The following is an 18,266-nucleotide window of genomic DNA, read 5'->3' as shown; positions in this document are numbered from 1 at the left end:
GGGAGCAGGAGGATTGACAGGGCATGGAAACCTGAGCTGAAGAAGTCAGGTTGGAAGAAGGTGAGGCCTGGTTTGGGGGAGAAGTGGGCGGCATACAAAGGGTAAGGCAGAATGTCACCCAAGGCCCTCAGTCCCTCCTGCCACAATGTCTTGCTTCTGCTGACACAACTCTTCAATAGTGTCATTCAAAAGTGGGCCTTCGACAAATAGATGAATGAATGACGAATGAATAAAAAGAAACATAGAGTTTATTATTGTATTGAAAGAAAGAATCAAACCATACTTAGACCTTGATGGCCCCAGTTTCTCTAAGTCACCCTGCATTTACCAACTCTGTAAGGTCCTTCAAGTCTCCCTCAGTCTGGGCAGCCATGGAGTGGGAGGGAGGCCTGTGCCCAATCCATGGGGACCAGAGCACCATTCTGAGCCTGTGCTCTGCTGTCCGCAGGTCCACAGATCTCAGTTCCCGGAGTTCCCTGGTGGGATTATGCATGGCAGGCCCTCTCAACTCAGAGCTAAGTCTGAGAGTGCAGACACAGGAGCCCCAGTTCCAGGCTTTGCAGGCAGAGAAGAACTTGGCGCTGTCGTCTGGGTGGTGAAGGTGTACTGGCCTCTAGGTGTGGCAGGACCAAGATCGAGGTGTCACCAGCCCCCAGAAAGTTGCCTGTGCCAGAGATAGAGGAACCTGTAAATGAGGTCCCTCTGGTGCCACCCTGTGCATCCAAGACATGGGAGCCCACCAAATCCAAACCAGGCCCTGTCCCTGATCATGGCTGTTGAATCAGGCAATGATAGGGGGTTGGCTATTGGGACAGGAAGTATGGATGGGGAGCTCAGAGACAATGGTCATCCCTTACCTGGGGCAAGGGACAGTGCCGCCGTGCATACCACTCCTGACAGTACAGGCTGACCTGGATGCCCTGGCCCAGAAAGAGCAGGGTCCACATCAGCACGTTCCATGCGGGGCCTGTGTGCCGGTCATGCATCATGAAGTTCAGCAGCCCTGGTGTGGAGGGAAGATTGTTACTCAGCTCCAGGCACCTGTGCCTCGCCTTGCCGACTGCCCTCCCACCCCAGAGCACTGGGAAGAGATGGAACAGAAAGGCCTTCCTGGGGGTGATCTTGAGCCCTGTTCCCGAAACCCGTGGATGTCTCAAGTGGCTCGTGTGAAACCAGGATTCCTGAGTTTACACTTCAGTATCCTGAATCTCATACCAAACCTCCCTCCCTCAGGCCAGTTTTCTCCCCGTTCGTCTCTCTCTAAGCGCAGATGCCATTCTGCCGTTAGAACTCTCCCACACCGCCCCCTCCCATACCCTTTCGTGGTCTCCCTCCTTGCTCCCAAGTTCTTCCTCACCCCAACTCTCATGCCTCTCACACCCCCTTCTGTCTCGGGTACCTGGCCTTCCCCACCAGTCTGTGATCTCCAAGAGCAAGACTCCAGGCCTGCTCCCTCTTGATGGCTCCCTCCGAGTGGCACACAGGCCAAACCTACCTCCAATGACGAGGAAGAGTATCAGCATGACGGGGTAGAAGAATCCCAAGACGAAGCAAAAGATGTACTCATGGACCACCGCGGAGACCAGGAACACGCCCAGCATGGCTGCCCCTCGGGCTCGGCCACCAAGGAGCTGGTGAGGGGAGGGCAAGAGGCGGACTGAGTCTCCCTAGGACTCCTCTCCCCGGGCTTCTCCCTAGGGCTTCCAGCCAGGAGGGGGTGTGGTACAATAGAAAGAAGATGGGATTGGGGGCCCCAAGGACTGACAGTCTTATTTCAGAGTATTTTATTAGCCCCTTGGACCTTAGATGCAATTTTAGAAAGGAAATATACTACCACTTGCTCTTAGGGCTAATAAGCTGATTAAATGCATGTGACATTCTTATTCAACTGAAAATTGCTCTATGCATGTTTCTTAGAAGCCTAAAGAGGGAAGAAATGTCTGAGGCAGGGGGTGGAATTAAGGCTAAGGAGAGAAGGAAGTTAGAACACAAGGATTTTCTGTCCGTTGTGTTGGGTGGAATGGAAGGAGATGGAAGACAGGAGGGCCCTGGGGTCGGGAAAAGGTGGATGCTGCAGAGGGAGGAAGGGAGAGGATGGCCCAGGGAGGCTCCGCCAGCTGTGGCCCAGGTTGCTGAGGGGTCCGCGGATCCGTACCCACAGCCCATCCTGATACACGTAGCTGTACAGCCAGTCGTGGACCACCACGTTCCAAGTGCGGTAGTAGTTGGAGAAGGATGTGGAATTCCACCAGTCCTGGGGGAGGGGCGGGCGGGTGGGGGAGGGATGTGAGCATGGGGCCCTGTCTTTTCCCAGGCCTCAGCTTCTCACCCCTACTCCCAGCACCTGTCTCAGTGTCTCCCCCAACATGGGCTGGCCCCTGGTCAGACAGAGACAGAAGGCACTTTCCCAGCTCCCTCTTCAGGACGCTCCCTCCTCCTCCTCCTCTCAGCACTGGAAGATTCCAAGGTAGGGGCATGAAAAGCTGTCACCCTGCTGGTCAGGAGGTGGAGGGGCAGCAACACATAACCACACCAGAGAAGCTGTGTCCTTGTGGGAGATGGACAGACCACTGAGGTGACGCCCAACATGGCTCCCGTCCCTCCCACACACCCCTTCCCAGCCTTCCCCGCGTCCAGCTCCCAAGCTAAATCGCTCGCTGTCTCTACAGAAAGTGCAAAGTGTTCTAGATCCCACCTGCCCGGAGTAAGGAAAGACCCAGGTCCAGAACCCACCCTGTAGAACATCCTGTCTCCAAAGCGGAGCATCTCTGCGAAGGCGTTGAGCCAGCAGTGCAGGAAGGCAAAGAAGATGAGCAACAGCATGAAGATGCCTGGCAAGTGGGGACACAGGACTGCAGGTCAGACTGGTCCACAGGGCCCCCTCCACCCCCCAGCAACCAGGGGACCTCAATCCCTACCCCTCATTTATTAGTCATTCACTAATTCATGCATTCATTAATTCACCCATTTGCTCATGAACTCCATGCCAGATGTTGGGGACACGGAGATGAATCTCAGAGTCCCTGGTCATGGGGAGTTCACAGAGTGATGGGAGAGAGAAAGAGAGAAACAGAGGCAGAGATCAAGACAGAGACAGCAGGCACCGAGGCCAGATGTGTTGGGAGTTAGGCACGGTGGCCACTGATGAGCTCGGGAGTGCAAAGCAAGGAGTGGGTGATGGTGATCAATGGCTAAAAAGGGAAAGCTTGGGGCCTCCCTGGTGGCTCAAGGGGTTAAGACGCAGCCTGTGAAGCTGTCCACAGCCTCTGCAGCACGAGTTCTATCCCTGGCCTGCCAGGGAGCAACCCACATGGCGCAGCAGACCTCTCCTGACTCGCCTGCTGCTCCCCTCAGCAGTGTACTTCCGTCCATCTGCCTGTTCTGTTCCCTGCTCTGTCTCTGGTGAATCCTCTCACCCCCCATCACCGCTGGCCTGTACCCCAGCTCTTGTATGCATAAATAAATAAATCTTTAAAAAAATAAAATAAAATAAAAAGGGAAAACTTCATGGAGGAGGGGACATCTCAGTCATAGACCTCCAAGAAGAAATGGAGTCCACAGCAAAAGGGCATTCCAGGCTGAGGGGCCAGCCCGAGGACATGGGCGTATGTGGCTTTCAGGGAATGCCTGGCTTTTGCTGGGGTGTGAAGACAGCCAGGGCTGTATGGGAAGGAACCTTGGAAGTGAGGGCAAAATTGAGAATCTTATCTGGAGATGCTGCAGTGGTGAACCACTGGAGATTTTGAAGCAGAGTAAGGAATGATGGATCTGTAGGAGAGAAGTTCATCTCGGCAATAATGCCCAGGGCAGCTGGGGAAGGAAGGATCTGGGTGATAGGTGACGAGGCTGGGTAGAGAGGGGAAGGGGCCATCTGAACTGAAATCCTGACGATGAGCGACAGCTGGAAGAGGAAGCAGACGTGAGGGAAGAGGCAGCAGGAGAAGGTGCTGAGACTGACCGCAGGTGAGCCGTTAGGGAAGGGAGGAGTTCCTGATAATGCCACCCCCCGCCACCCAGCGAAGCCTTCTCCAGCCCCACCTGGCAAGGTGGCATGCATGATGGAGAGCACCAGGGCCCGGGTGCTGAAGGGCTCCCGGCTCATGTTGGCAAAGACAGGCACACAGAGGCGGCCCAGGATGAAACAGGCATAGAGGACGCAGCCCAAGGCCTGGAGAGGGATGCGGACACGTCACTTCAGGAGAGGCCCTGGCAACTGCCCCTCACTCTGGGATCACACTCAGGCCCAGCTCCTGCCTCTCTCCCTTAGGGCCACCCGCTGACCTCCTCCCCATGCGTCCCCCACCCTGTTCCCAGATTTGCTTCCTCAGCCACCATAAATCCCAGGTGGCCCACCCTCTACCCCAGCTTCTGACCTGGGCAAAGTTCTTGGCCACATAATTCCACCTGACACTGGGTGTCCTGCAGCAGCAACGGAGAGAACGTGTGTCATTCTTTTATCTTGTTTCCTGCTCAGGGCCCAGATGCTGGGGGCCTCTCTCCCCGGTTCCCTCAATTGTTCAGGCCTGGCGGGGGGTGTTTCTGGGGAGTGGGATCTAGGACACTTGGCACCTTCTGTGGATTTAGCTTGGTTGTCAACTGAGGGCACCATCCATCTGCAGTTTGCTTCGTACCGAGGGGTTTCCCAGCATGAGGGATTTTCAGTGCCCAAACTGAGACAACTCTGGGCAAGCAGGACAGCTGGTCACGCTGGGTCACTATGGCCCAGGTGAGGAGGAGGGTTAGCTTAGCTGCTGCGTATTTCCCACCTTTACAATGGGCCGCTTCGCCAGCAAGTGTTTGGGCTGAGACTAGGGACCTCAGGGAGAGGAGGGGAGGAGGGCCAGGGCCCTGATTTGCCTGGGCCCTTGGGGAAGGGGCACAGGGTCTCACCTGGGGTATGTCTCCCTGTAGATGAGTGTGGGGCAGAAGAGGAAATAGAGGTAGCTGGAGAAACTGGGGGCCTCACCTAAGGAGGGGCAAGAGGGGAGGTCAGGGGTGGGAAAAGGGTAGAAGTAAGTGGGATGCTGGGGAGGGTGTTGGGTCCTTTCATTCCAAGCACCCCATTTTCTTGTGCAGGACTTGCTGTGGCCAGAGCTTCATTTGGTACCAAGTGCCACCACCCATCTCCCCCATTTACTTCCTTAAAAAGGTTCTATACCCTGCGTCCTTCCAGGCTAGCCCTGGAAATAGGAAGGGGCAGAGCCCTGGCCAGCAGAGGTGCCAGCCCTGCGAGCTGGGCCCGAGACTGAGAAGGGCAGCGCCCAGGGGGAGCCACAGCTGTGCCGCGCTGCGCCGGCCACCCCTGCCCAGGAACCAGAGCTTTCAGGAGGGCCCCCCACTGCTTGCTCCCTTGATTATTTCCAGCAGATGCAGCTGAAGGCTTCACCTCCTTTGACACCACAGGTCGCTGGCGCAGCCTCTCTCAAGAAGGAGTAGCTTTTCATCAGCAGCCTGACCTGAGGCGGAGGGGAGGGGGGTTGGGGTGCTGTGTCCTTGTGCTCTTGCTCGAGGCAGGGGGCAGGACGGCCACAGCGGGAAGGGCACCCGAGAGGCCTTCAGCCGGGAAGCCCCATCGCACCCGCGCCCCCAGCAGCGTCCATCGCGCCCTATTTCTCTGGGGCAGCCGGTCCGCTCTTGTCCCCCGCCCCTCCGCCCTTAGGCACGAGCTCCACCACCCGGACCCAGACGTCACGGAGAGCCCCCCTCACGTGAATCCAGCCCCCCCCACCCCGCCTGGCCCCGCCCATCACCTGCTCGAAGACGAGGATGCTGCGGGAGGCGGGCGGGAGCTGGTACCGCACCGCCACGTGCACCGGGAGCGCCCCCAGCACCGCCGTGTGCGCGGCCAGCAGCGCGCAGGCCAGGCCGGCCCCCAGCGCCCAGGCCCCGCCCGCCCGCGGCCTCGCCCACAGCCGCAGGGCCTGGTAGGGCACCAGCAGGGTGGACAGGAACATGGGCACCCAGGTCACCAGCGCCAAGGGCAGCTGTCCGAAGCTGAAGATCAGGAGGTCGAACTCCATCATCAGCCTTGCAGGGGGAAGGAGAGAGCAGACGCGGGTGGGCCCACCCATGCCTCCGCCGCGTTCAGGCCTCCTGGAAGACGGACTGAGGGTTCTGTGGGCGTCTGTTGCCCTGGCTCTGGCTCAAGGCTTGCCCTAGGAGACTCCCTCACGGGGTGGGTCGCCCTGGGACTTTCCAGTGCTGCAGAAGGGCTTGGGACGTGTCAGCCTCCAGGGTTGGGACGTGATGTATTTGGGATTTAACTTTTCATGCGTGTCTTTCCTCTGGACTGTCTGCACTTGTCCACTCAAGCTCAGCCAAAAGAGGTTGCTGAGTGTGGTTTGTTTAGGCCAACAGTGTTTGGTTTGTAACAGTAAAAAGCTGGAAACCACCTGAATTGTCCATTAGGAAAGGACTAAACAAACAGCATCTGGCCCTTCCGGACTGCAGTTATTAAAGATGAACTGATATGGAACTATCTGGAAGACAGAGTCTTAGGGAGTGGAACAAATCAGTAGGTACATTATCTTGTTTATGTAAACCTCCCACAAAATACATCGCCTTGGTTCAGCGTATCCATCTGGAGGTCTATTGAGGGAGAGCGCTCTGGAGGGAAACCCTCAAAACTAAAAATTGTTACCTCTGGGGAGTGAGCTGGGATTGAGGGGGGCGGTCAAAGACTGTCATTTTCCGTATACTTGAACGTTTTACTGGAAGTTGCACCTTATACTACTCATAATCAACAACAGGTTACAAAAAGGAAGTGCTGTCGCTGAACCTGCAGACCCTAAGCCTTGCTCAGGGTGAGGGGTCGGGGGGGACCTGCAAATACAGACCTTCCCAGGGGTATATAGTCTGCTGAGCCTTGTCCCAGAGTGGGGTGCCCTGTGGGGAGCACCACCGATGGGAGCCCTGGTGTGCATGCGGGGCTTCTCCCAAGATTGGGAGGGCCTCACAGACAGGGTGGGGTCTGCCCCTCATCTCTCTGGCCTTTGGGGTTGCTGTTTCTTCGGTGCTCAGTGGAGGTTACTTGAATTAATCAGCCCCGACTGGGAAAGGAGTGTGTGGGGACAGGTGCCAACACATGGATGTCTACCTGAGGGCAAGGTTCCTACTGAGAAATATTAAAGAGAGGTGTGTCCTCAGAGTGGCTGACCCTGGGAGGACAGAACACGGGGCATCTAAGGCTGAGGCGGGAGAAATCCAAAACAGCATTATAAGTGGGAAGGTTGTTGGGTGCGATGCCAGTGCATGTTCAATAATCAAAGGCCCTGAGCTCGCTCAGGCCAGTGGCAGGTGGAGCTCTGGGGCCCGGGGTCTGACCTGATCCTGTCCCGAGTGGGAGGGGCCTACCTGCCCTCGTCAATGAAGTCGATGGCCAGGGTGCTGATAATGAAGACACACAGGCCGGCGATGAACATGTGGTAGATGGTGCGGAAATGTTGCACCTCCATCAGCTCACTGGAGAGATAGGGCCCAGAATGTTAGCGTGGGAGGGTCCCCAAGGCAGAGTGGGCTAGGTCAGACTCTGTCCACGTGTGAGGTGGGGCCCAGTGATTTGGAACTTGCAGCTAAGGGCCGGGATGTGGCTGGGACCGTTATCCAAAACCCTTTCCCACCCAGACACTCCTTATCTGGGTGGCTTTTTTCTGTAGTCACATCCAGGACGAATATCTTAATTCCCTCTTTTAAGTCCTCCCCACAAATCACCTCGAGTCTGGGGATGATAGAGGAGTTGTTCTGAACCCCCGACCTCCCATCCTCTGTCCTTACCCCTGACTTACTCAAGCAGGGACTTGCGGATGATGAAAACTTTCCGCTTCCCCACGGATGTCTCCCTGGTCCTGAAATGAGATGGTTGTTCTGGGTCAGGGCCCAAAAGAAGAAATCAGTAGCCTTGGGAACCAAGGGCAGTAGTAGGGGAAGGTCAGGATTAGGGCCAGAGGGCAAGACCGGGTGGAAGGTCAGGGCCAGGGTACCGCAAGGCCCAGAGGTGGAGGTCAAGAAGGCAGAAGCAGGAAGGGGAGCGGTGGGGAAGCTGAAGTCAGGGTCACACCCGTGCTGGCAGGAGCAAGATGATGTTTATGCCTCACAGTCTTGAACATGATCCCACTCCAGCCATTCCCCAGCCCCTTCGCCCCTCAATTCATACTTGCTCAAGGAATCTGGAGGGTTGGAGGGCGGGGGTCCGCCTTGGGGTGGGTAGGATTGTACAGCCTCCCACATGGCCCGGTCCAGCAGCTCCATCAGCTGTCCCTGTGCTTTCTCCAGCAGCTGTGTCTTCACAGCCTACGGGACAGAGCAGGGCAGGGCCCACAGATCCTGCATCCAGTCGGTCATCCTGTCATTCACCAGACAGCTACTGAACTGCCTTCTTGTCAGGTTCGCTAAGTACTAGCAATAGAAACGAACAGGGCTGAGTCCTGCCCAGAGACTGTCCAGTGTGTCTCCCTACGGTGCCCCAGGGCAGCGGTGAGGATCTGGGGATGACAGTGACTGCGACACTTTGTCTCTGGGTCTGAATCTGAACCATCTTGTCAGCTCTGTCCCTCTCTCTTCTCCTTGGCCCCGGGCTCTCTCCTGACCTTTCACCCCACTCTCTGGAGAACTGCTCGCCCGCTGACTTTTGGTCCCTGCCCTAACCCCTCTATCTTAATCCTCGGCTCTACCCTTATCCAAGAGCAGTTGTCGTCACCAGCCCAGTGCTCGCCCCTCTCTCCCTCCACTCCCGACTGGACCCGTCTGTCTTGACCCCTGGCATCCCTCACCTCCATTTGTCGGGTCCATTGCACCAAGTCCAGGCCTCTGTTTGTCTCAGTGTTCCCTAGGAGGGGGTCAAAGGGCACACTCAAGGGGAGGAGCCAGGCCTCCGTGGCCTCTCTGCAGACCCAGAGGCTTCCTCTGTGCAGGAAATGCTTCCTACCTGCTCAGCAGCCTCCCAGCCCCCACCCAGTAGACTTAGTCTTAGGTGGGGCAGTCACAAGGGGAAGTTCTTTTTGCAGGGGGTGGGGAAGCCTTTGACCGGCAAAGAGCCTGGTGACATTACTGGAAACGGGATTCCCAGAGAGCAGGAAGCTACTGTCTTCACCCGCTGAGGTTAGAGAGTCTAAAGGCAAAGCCATGGCTCTGAATGGGCTTTTCTGCTCCTCTCCCCACTGGGCAGCGAGGATCAACGTCAGGATCCACCTTTCCTGCTTTCGCAGGGCCGCGGGGCGGACAGACTGTGCACAGTGCATCACGGCCACCACCCCACTCCCGGTGCCTGAGCTTCTGCTCTGAGGTGCTCACCTTCTCTGCTGGGGCGGTCCTCCTGCTGGCCTCTCTGGCCCTCTCTCTTCCGCAAGTGGGCCGCCTTTGATTCCATGATGGGAGCCTTCACTGGGCAGCGGGCAGCTGCGTCCCTCTCTCCTCCAAGGGCTGCCAAGCTCCTATCTCACTCAGCTTAGCTAACAGCGCCAAAGACTAAAGTCCTCTCCAGAGGAGGGGGCCTCGGGAGTGTGAAAGGTTATCTGCTCCAAGAGCAGAGCTTCTCAGCTACAGACTCCGCTCTGCTGGCCGTCCTGCTGCAGGGATGCAGCCCCCAGCTTCCCCGCCACCCAGGTGCCCGGTTCCCAGCATGCCCTCCCGCCCTCAGGAATGGTGCTGTGCATCGTGGGGAGGGGACTTTGCCTCTCAGAGCCTTATCTCCTTCCATGGCTCACCCTCCAATCTCTCCCTGCAGGCTGAAGGTGGGGAGGAGTCGGAAACATCTTTATGTACGGAGCACTGGGCTATTGCAGATGGTGAGATAGTGTGTGACTGAACTGTGTAATTCAGAAGCATATTTGCGTGTGATTAATATTCTGGTGGTATTGGCACCTGTGACAACTCGGCGCTGTGGCCCTCAAGGAAGTGCTGGTGCCAGGACCCCTGAATGCCAGCTCATCCCCACACCTGCTTGGGTTGGCTTGTAGGCAGAAGCAAAACACACACGTATTCAGCCCCGCCGTGATGTCAGGTATTGTCATACATGGAAGAACAGGATTTACACCCTCCTGTCACCTACTGGCTGTGTAATTTCAAGCAAGTGACCCAGAGATTTTAAGCCACAGTTTCCTCCTTTGAAAAGTGGGGCCCAAAATCCCTCCCTCACAAAATGAGGCAGTTCCTAAGTAAAAGCACGTGGTCTGTGAGAGGAGCTTGATAAATAATTATTTCCCTTCCCTTTTAGTAGGAAGTAACAGAAAGCTCTTTGTTGGGCTTCTGCTGGGGATTAACTATTAAGCCTTCCTCTCCCCTTTGTGCTCAAAGATCAGTATTAGAAAGGAGGTCACCACCTCAGGCCAAAACCATGGCCCAGTGTCTCCCTCCACACACACTGGCCTCCCCACCCTCTGCTGGGTAGTCTGGTGAGGCTGGAGGGTTTGAAACCTCTGCCAGCCTCCTTCCTTCCAAGTGCAGCAGAAAGGACAGAAGGTGGTCCGCAGGCTGTGGTGGGATGCTGCTACAGTGGGCTGGAGTGGAGGTAGAGAGAAGGGCCGTGGGTTCCAGAAATGTGAGAGGTGGAAGCAGGGATGCAGGTCAGACACCCCCAACACAGCTTTATTACCGCCCAAGCCAACAATTTTGCCAGGCGTGAGGCCCCAGGGATAGGGGAACAACAGGGTAGGGCCTGAAGGTGAAGTGTGGAGCTCAGGGCCCCTGAGCTACTCATCACTCAACAAATGACCCAACATGACAGCCCCAGGCTCCTGCTGGAGGCCCTGAAGCCCCCCACCCAGCCTCAGCCACTGCTGTCGGTGGCACAGTGGGAGTGTCCATCGCTGTTTGGGGGCCCTGGCAAGGGCTGGCCCATCCGATCCACACACCAGCAGGGACCTCGGCGTTGCCCCTGGGAGGAACGGCACTGAGGAGAGAGGTACAGGGATCAGGGGTGAAGCCTGAGGCTTCCAGGAGGAGAGAAGGGACTCCTGAGTCTGAGTGTGCACCTGAGCTCTGAGTGCTCCCTTCTCTTGCTTCTTCTCTTCACCCACTAAGTTGTGCCTGTTGTTTTTTAAAAATTTTTATTAGAAGATCTGGGGTGTAGGCTAGAGGTGCAGTGGGGGGTGGGGGGAATGAGAGGATTCACCAGAGAAGAGTGGGGGAGTAGAACAGGTGGATCTGCTGAAGTACACTGCTCAGGGGAGTAGCTGGCGAGACAGGAGAGGTCTGCTGTGCCATGTGGGTAGCTCCCTGGCCAGGGAAGGAACTCAGTCTATGACAGTGACAGTGCTGAGATTTAACCCCTAGGCCACCAGGGAGGCCCTAACTCGTGCCTGTTCTAGGCCAGAAGAGTAGTTCTCAAAGCATGGTTCCAAAAAAGCAGCATCAAGCATCACTAGGGACTGATTTTGAAATGCACATTCTCAGGCCCAACCCATACCTTCGGGATCAGAAACTCTGCAGGTAGGACTCAGCCACCTGTGGGACACACTCCTAGGCACTCTAACTCCCCAACTACAGCACCTGGTTGTTTTTTTCTTAGGTTTGTGTGGATCCAAAATTTACGAATCCTTAAAGGCAGGGTCAGGGGCCTATCTATGCAACCTTGTAAGCCCCCACCCCCTGCAGGTGCCATGTGCAGATGGAGTAAGCTGAGAAGAGTGGCCCTACCTGCCGCTTCCGGTAGAAGCCTCGGTGGTCACAATTAGGCACATAGAGCGTGTGAGCCCCTCGGTAGACCTCCGTCTGGAGCTGCTGCAGCACTGAGTCCAGATGCCTGCGGCACGGGCCCTAGGGCGCAGGGACAGCAGGCAGCTCAGTCCCGCCAGTCCAGTCCCATGGCACAGCCCGCAGGTCCCACCAACCCAACTCCCAGGACTGACCCTGGAGACTCCTGTTAGCCCCGGGAACAGTCTCACATGGAGTGTCCAGGGCGCCCCCCCTCCTGCTCCCTCCACCCCCAAACACACCATCTCAGTGTCTTGGACACCCCCAGAATTGGGCCGGGCAGGATTGGTAGAGGTCCCGGGATTCCTCTGTTGGTCTCTGCGGCTCCCGTCCTGTGGGCGAGGGGTCCCTGCTCGGGGTCTGCTCTCCTTGGGCTTCTCCCCTACAGCCGCAAGAGAAATGGGGGAAAAGCTGGAAATCAGCCAGATGTCAAAGACCAGAGCTAGCGGGAAAGAGCTTCTACCAGCTGAAGAGAGAGGAAGAGACTTAGGGAGCGGGGAAGTGAGGGATGTTAGAACCTTCTCCACCTTCTTCTGGTCTCACTTCCTTTCTCTGAAAAACGGTGATAGTACCTTTCCCGGCAGTATCTTCAGACTAATGTTCAGACTTACAGAGAAGCATTTTAGAAAGCAAAGATTGAGAACAAATCCAAATACATGAGGAGACCTTGGGCTTGGGGGTGAGAAGCCTGGGCCGGCCGTCCCGCTAGTGGCCGGCAGGGGGTGCACCGACCCAGGGCGATGGAGCAGAGGACACCAGATGTGGGCAGAGGTCAGCCGGGGCCCAAGGGGAGGGCTCGTCCCTGCCGTGCGCCTACTGTGACTCTGCTGTGACTCGGCTCACCCCTTGCGGGCAGGCCTGAGACCCGGACTCTTTGGGGGCATTGCAGCAGAGCCCTCTCCCTTCTGGCCCCCTGGGGTTCAGCCCTGCTCAAGCCCAGTGTTTCCAGGAACATGTGGGATTCAGTCCTTCCCCCGGACAGGCTGAGGGCAGGCTGCAAAGGTGTCTGGACTGAGGGGCTTCTAACCCGCAGGCTGCTCCTGGCTTCCCAGAGAGTTTAACACGTGGTGTCTTGGGGGGCCTGGGAGAACTCAGGACTGGGAGGGGTGCGGAAATAAGTCTGGGTGAGGAAAAGGCAGGGAGGGGAGCATGCCTTGCTCGAGTTTGCCTTGTTGTAAAATTAGATCTTAAGACCCCGGAAGGGATGGTCGCTCCCTCTCCAGGCCCGAAGACAAGCTCGCCGCAGGTTCTCAGCCCTCAAACCTGGACAGTCGCTTCCTTGTCTGCTCCGGCAAACCCAAAGCCATTTCCTCTGCAAGGCTGAGCCCAATCCTTCTTCCACCCTCCTGTCCAGACCTTGCCCCTCCTTCCCTTCATCGAGCACCAGACCACCACCAAGATCCCAGTTGGTCCTCACAGCCACACCACCCCTTCTAGGGGGACCCCTAGCAGCCTGGATCCAAGCATTTGGGATGAAAAGAAACTCCGATTTAATTTTCCATCCCTTCCCATGGAAGGAACCAGGAGCTTCCTGGGAGGGCTCTTTGCATTTCCTGCCTTCCCTAGCTCCCTACTGCCCCCCCCCCCCTTTTGGATTCTGATTCACTCTGTCCCACCCACCCAGTGACTCAGCCTCTGGGGTAGGGTGGGGTGGATGGAGGCTTCTGAGCAGCTTTAAATCATAACCCTGATTTGACAGATTCCTTCTTTTCCGACCTCTGTTTCCCTCCCTGGGGGCCCCGTCCGTCCTCTCACCTTGCCTGGCCTGAAATAATTCTGAATTTGGGGCATCTTCTGTTCTAAACCTCATGTTCAGCTGCTTGTCTTAATACCTTGGTTTTAAGAAATCAATAGAATTATTTATATAATAGAATTATTTTTTCTTAATTCAAGTATTTTCTTAATACGCAGATATTAAGAGGGGAGAGGGAGACAGCGTGTACAGGGTTTGGGAGGCTGGGATCCCCTCCACCCTTACTCCAAGTGGAAGCTGGGAACATGTGGGTCCTTTCTCCAGCTTGGAGGTCTGGGGCTGAAGGAGCTGGGCCCCTGGGTCATAGGACATGCCTCAAAACCTCTTCATCACCCACTACTTTCCCTTCAAGAGAAATTAAATAGAAGAGGGTGGGGGGCGGAATCCTGAGGGTCAGACTATCCCTGCCCTCCTTGTCCCTGGGACCTCTAGCCTCACCCCAAATTTTCACTTCCCTCCACGGGCCCCTTCACCCCCAAATGGAGCCCCCAGAAGTGGGAAAGAGGAAGACTCAATGGCAGGAACCAGGGGTTTGCGGGGCGGGAGGCGCGCGCCTACCCAGAGCCGTGCCCGCAGACTTGGGGGGCTCAGGGGGGCGGGCCAGGCGGAGCGGACTCACCCGAGGGCGCGCGCGCAGGGCCGCAGCGGCCCCGGCCCTGCAGCAGCGCCCGCAAAGGGGCCTCCTCTTCCTTGGGCGGCAGACACTGCAGTCCCGGGGCGCAGTTCGGGGTGTAGACCCCGCACTGCTGCCCCTCCCGCCTGAGACAGCCCCCAGCTTCCGCGCAGCCCTCCTCTGACAGCCCCCCGTCCTCCTCCTCCACGCAGCCCCCGCGACAACCCGCCTGCGCTCCCTGCCCGCAGCCTGGGCACCGTGCCAGGGCGGCTCCGGGGCGGGCAGCGAGCAGCAGAGTTAGCAGCAGCAGCGGCGGCGGCAGCCTGGGGGGGGTCATGGTCAGGATGGCCCCGTCCACTCCTCTCAGCAGTCCCGGCGCAGCTACTGCCCGCCGCCGCCCCTCCGCCTTAAGTAGCCGCCTGCCAGGGGCCGGGCCCTTTAAGAGCCAGGTGCAGGGGGGTGGGGGAGCAGGCTGGGCCTTTCCCTAAACTGGGTGGGACGGCAGGCCCCCTCCCCGACACCTGCGGCCGGCCCGCCCTTCGCGCCCCCTCCCTTCCCAATTTCTGTTTACTTCCCAAATTATTCTGATTTTTCTTGCTTTGTTCCCGGGAATCGCCTCTGGAATTTGGGAGCTGGACGGCTGGGTGGAGGGACTGGAGGGCGGGGTGGGCTGGAGAAGGGAGGACGGAGCTGGGAAGGAGGAAAATCTGAAATCCAGTTGAGTAGGAGGAGGAAGGGGTCATAGGAAGGCCAGGGAGTGAAATGCTGGGGTCTCCACGTGGGTGCAGTAGGGATGGTGAGTGTGTGGGGAGGTCTTGAGGCCAGTGGGGAACAGCACAGAGAGGAAAAGGCCGAGGTGATGGTCTAGGGAGACCCTTCTGCAGGGGAGAGAGTAGACCAAAGCAGAGCAAAACCCAGGGAGAGAAAACCTCCCAGAGCTGTGACTGCCTGAGAGAGAGCCAGTCGGGGCTAGGATGGTGAGAGGGGTTTCGGGGCGCAAGGGGTGTGGTGGAGAGTAGAGAGACACACATTGAATGAACGCTCCGAAACCACAGTGAGTCTGGGAGGATGGCAGAGGCGTCGCATGGGCAAGAGTGAGAACTGGCTGAACACCCGGGAGGGAGGGACAGGGCAGAACTGGCAAGTTGAAATTGTGGGGGAGAGGGTAAAAGAGGAGGAACCCACACTCCGTGCTTTTGGGACCAGTAACTTGAGAGCCCACCCCATCCCCATTCCTGTCCTTCATCCAGGCCGGCTCACCCCTCTGTTCCACTCCTTGTCTAGAATCTGCCCCTGACCCCATCCCCAACCAGTATCCTCCACTGGGGTTTCTGGACTCATCGGGCTGTGCAGTGCCCAGGGAATGGTGGAGAGTGGAGGGCGATTGGTTGGGGCGCTTCAGCCTGCCTGTTTGTGGCCTTCACTGCACTGGTCTGTTCCCCCCAATACCCCTTCCTGACGGTCCTTCCCCAGGCAGGGCCCCACCCATCCCCAGCACTAGAGGGAGGAAGAAGGACCAGCAGTCCACACCCACCCAGCTCTGGGTTATGCAACAAAGGCCATCTCATTCTTTCCTAAAACAAGGGCTTCGGGCAGTGACTAAATTTAATTCTGGGCCCCTGAGCAAGAATATCAGCAAGGGCTTCCTGGACATTTAGGTAAATAAAAAGAAACTCACTCCCAGCGCTACCCCCTTCACCCCCACCCCCACCCCCACCCCTTACAGTGCAATCCCAGGACTTGAATTTAGGGACCTGTGTCTCTCAGTAACCCTGAGACACTGACTGATGCAGATTGGTGGTGGGGAGGGGGGTAGCGAGTGAGAGGGCCCCCCTTCCACTCTGTGGAGGCTCTGTGGACTCTCTTGCCCCAAGCTCTGACCCCAGGGCAAGGAGCTTTGTTTCTGTCCCCAAACCCTTATCTCTGTTTATTTTGCCCTGCATGGGGTTCTGGCTCCAGCTTGTTACTCCTGAATATAAGGAAAGGCCTATGGGAAGTTGGGATGGGGAAGAGAAGGCCATGCTCCCAGGATCCCAGCATGGCTTTTTTTTTTTTTTTTTTAAGATTTATTTATTTATTATTTATTTATACAAGCACTGGGTACAGTCAGAAGTTGCGGGAGGGTGAGAGAATTCACCAGAGCCGGGAGCAGAGCAGGCAGAAGGACCGAAGTACACTGCTGAGGGGAGCAGCGGGCGGCAGGAGAGGTCTGTGTGCCGTGTGGGACCCTCCTCCGGTGGCTGGGGAGCAGCGGGGGATCGAACCAGCGCTGGTGCCACAGAGGCTGCAGGCAGCTTCGCAACCCAGCGCTCAACCGCTGCGCCACCTGGGAGGCCCCCAGCGTGGCTTTTTAATTGTGTTTGTGCCCCTGCTTTGTAGGTTATATTGCAGAAAAGCCCAATACTCTGCCAGCCTGTCACATCCACCACTCCCTTCTCTACTGCCTCCGACTACTGGCACCCCTACAGATTCCTCCTATCTGGCTTAACGCCCCACTGCTGTCTAAGCTGGTTGTGCATCATCGTGCCCGCCTCAGGGCAATGTCTTCCCCCTCCCCCATCCCTCCAGCCTGGATGGCCAGAGTTCCCTGGGGTCAGTGCCAGGAGTCTAATAGCTCCTTCCTGCAGACTGAGACCTTGAGCTCCACCTTACACCTGGAGCAGGAATAGGGCACTCAGGTGGAGTGTGGGCCAAGGTGCAAGCCCCTGGGACTCTGGCCTCTTCGTGAGAGAAGAGCTGCAGACGGCTTCTGCCAGGACCGTGAAAAGACAAAACAGCCTGGGTCACTACTTGGACTTTCCCAAAAACTCTACTGCCACGTCCCCCTCTTAAACATTCCCCGCTGTCCTTCTGCCCCTCGTGCCCTGCATTGCTCCCGCCCAGTCTTGCCTCCAATTCTGGCATCCCCAGATACTGACTTTCTTTTGAAAACAAGGGGTAGATGAGGGGGTCTCCCAGACCTTTTTGGGCTTTGATTCTGAGGAAAGACAAGTGGTGGCATAGTCCACAGACAGAAAGACCTAGAAAAGGGCTTCATTGACTATATCATCAGCTACCCCAAAGCCACCTGGCTGGCCTCCAAGCTTTCAGGTCACAGGGACTAAACCCTTCTTACTATTCCTTCACCACAAACCACATTCTTTTTTTTTTTTTTTTTTTTTTTAAGATTTATTTATTATGCATACAAAAACTGGGGTACAGGCCAGAGGTGCGGGGGCTGAGAGGATCCACCAGAGACACAGTGGGGAACAGAACAGGCAGATTGACTGAAAAATACACTGCTGAGGGGAGCAGTGGGCGAGTCAGGAGAGGTCTGCTGTGCCGTGAGGGTAGCTCCCTGGCCGGGGATCAGACTCATGCTGCAGTGGCTGCGGACAGCTTCATAGGTTGTGTCTTAACACCTTGTGCCACGAGGGAGGCCCCCATGTGTCCCTTTTTAACAACTCTAATAGTTTATCTTGTTCTAGCGGCTTTTCATGTATTATGTCATGCCTGCTTCTGACTAGCTTATGAACAGGGACCACATCCTCTAGTTTCCTCTGTAAAATGGGTGTGGCAGTATTTGCTTTACAGAATTGATGTAAGAGTTAGAGATAATTCATATAATGTACATGGTGGGCACTCAGTGATTTAGTTTTTCTGTAATGAATGAAGTGACTAACTCAGTTCCTAGCCCACCCTAAAGTATTCAGTATTTGTTGGAGGATTGATGCAACCTTGGTTCAGAATTGTCCTGTGCATTGGATAGCCTCATTGGATTGGAAGAGATACAGAGAAAGGTAATGTTTCCGTGGGGAGAAGATACCAGCCTGTCTGAGCTAACCAAACTGATAAAGGCTCTCTAATCTGAAGAGGAGGCAGAAATATTCATATTCAACTGAAGTTCACTGAATGGTTATTTATATTTAGCATAATTCTCACAATGTTCCATTACCATCTCTATTTTGCAGATAAGAAGACATATTTAGAGAGACTAAGTATGTTGCCAAAGGCCACCAGGATAGATGGTGGGATCCACTGGATTTCAAGTGTAGAAAAACTTTCATTATGTAGAAAAACATTAAGAATGTGGATAAGGGGCCTCCCCTGGTGGCACAGCGGTTGAGCGCTGGGCTGCGAAGCTGCCTGCAGCCTCTGCAGCACCGGTTCGATCCCTGGCCTCCTGGCGAGGGTCCCACATGGCACGCAGACCTCTCCTGCCGCCTGCTGCTC

At 56.4% G+C, this 18,266-nt stretch overlaps 2 protein-coding genes across 2 annotated transcripts; both read right to left on the bottom strand.

Annotated features, from left to right (window-relative positions):
- Positions 1–252: 252 nt before the first annotated feature.
- Positions 253–9,586, bottom strand: SOAT2 (sterol O-acyltransferase 2). Its single transcript, XM_037514813.2, has 15 exons — positions 9,289–9,586; positions 8,769–8,824; positions 8,153–8,289; positions 7,785–7,844; positions 7,354–7,461; positions 5,751–6,027; positions 5,387–5,456; positions 4,891–4,966; positions 4,374–4,419; positions 4,039–4,168; positions 2,734–2,831; positions 2,156–2,254; positions 1,496–1,631; positions 858–1,003; positions 253–664 (listed from the first exon to the last, which is right to left on the bottom strand). Exons 1-15 carry the CDS (start codon positions 9,362–9,364, stop codon positions 614–616), a joined length of 1,566 nt encoding a protein of 521 aa, XP_037370710.1. The 5' UTR covers positions 9,365–9,586; the 3' UTR covers positions 253–613.
- Positions 9,587–10,525: 939 nt separating this feature from the next.
- IGFBP6 (insulin like growth factor binding protein 6) lies at positions 10,526–14,542 on the bottom strand. The gene is made up of 4 exons (XM_037514815.2): positions 14,061–14,542; positions 11,931–12,070; positions 11,632–11,751; positions 10,526–10,885 (listed from the first exon to the last, which is right to left on the bottom strand). The coding sequence occupies exons 1-4, from the start codon at positions 14,389–14,391 to the stop codon at positions 10,763–10,765; spliced, it is 714 nt and encodes a 237-aa protein (XP_037370712.1). The 5' UTR covers positions 14,392–14,542; the 3' UTR covers positions 10,526–10,762.
- Positions 14,543–18,266: the final 3,724 nt, after the last annotated feature.

Source organism: Talpa occidentalis, unplaced genomic scaffold (genome assembly GCF_014898055.3).
Source record: "Talpa occidentalis isolate TD23 unplaced genomic scaffold, MPIMG_talOcc4v2.1 talOcc4.16, whole genome shotgun sequence".
NCBI lineage: Eukaryota > Metazoa > Chordata > Mammalia > Eulipotyphla > Talpidae > Talpa > Talpa occidentalis.
Note: the sequence above shows the minus strand (reverse complement) of the source record. Positions and strands in the feature narration are given on the sequence as shown.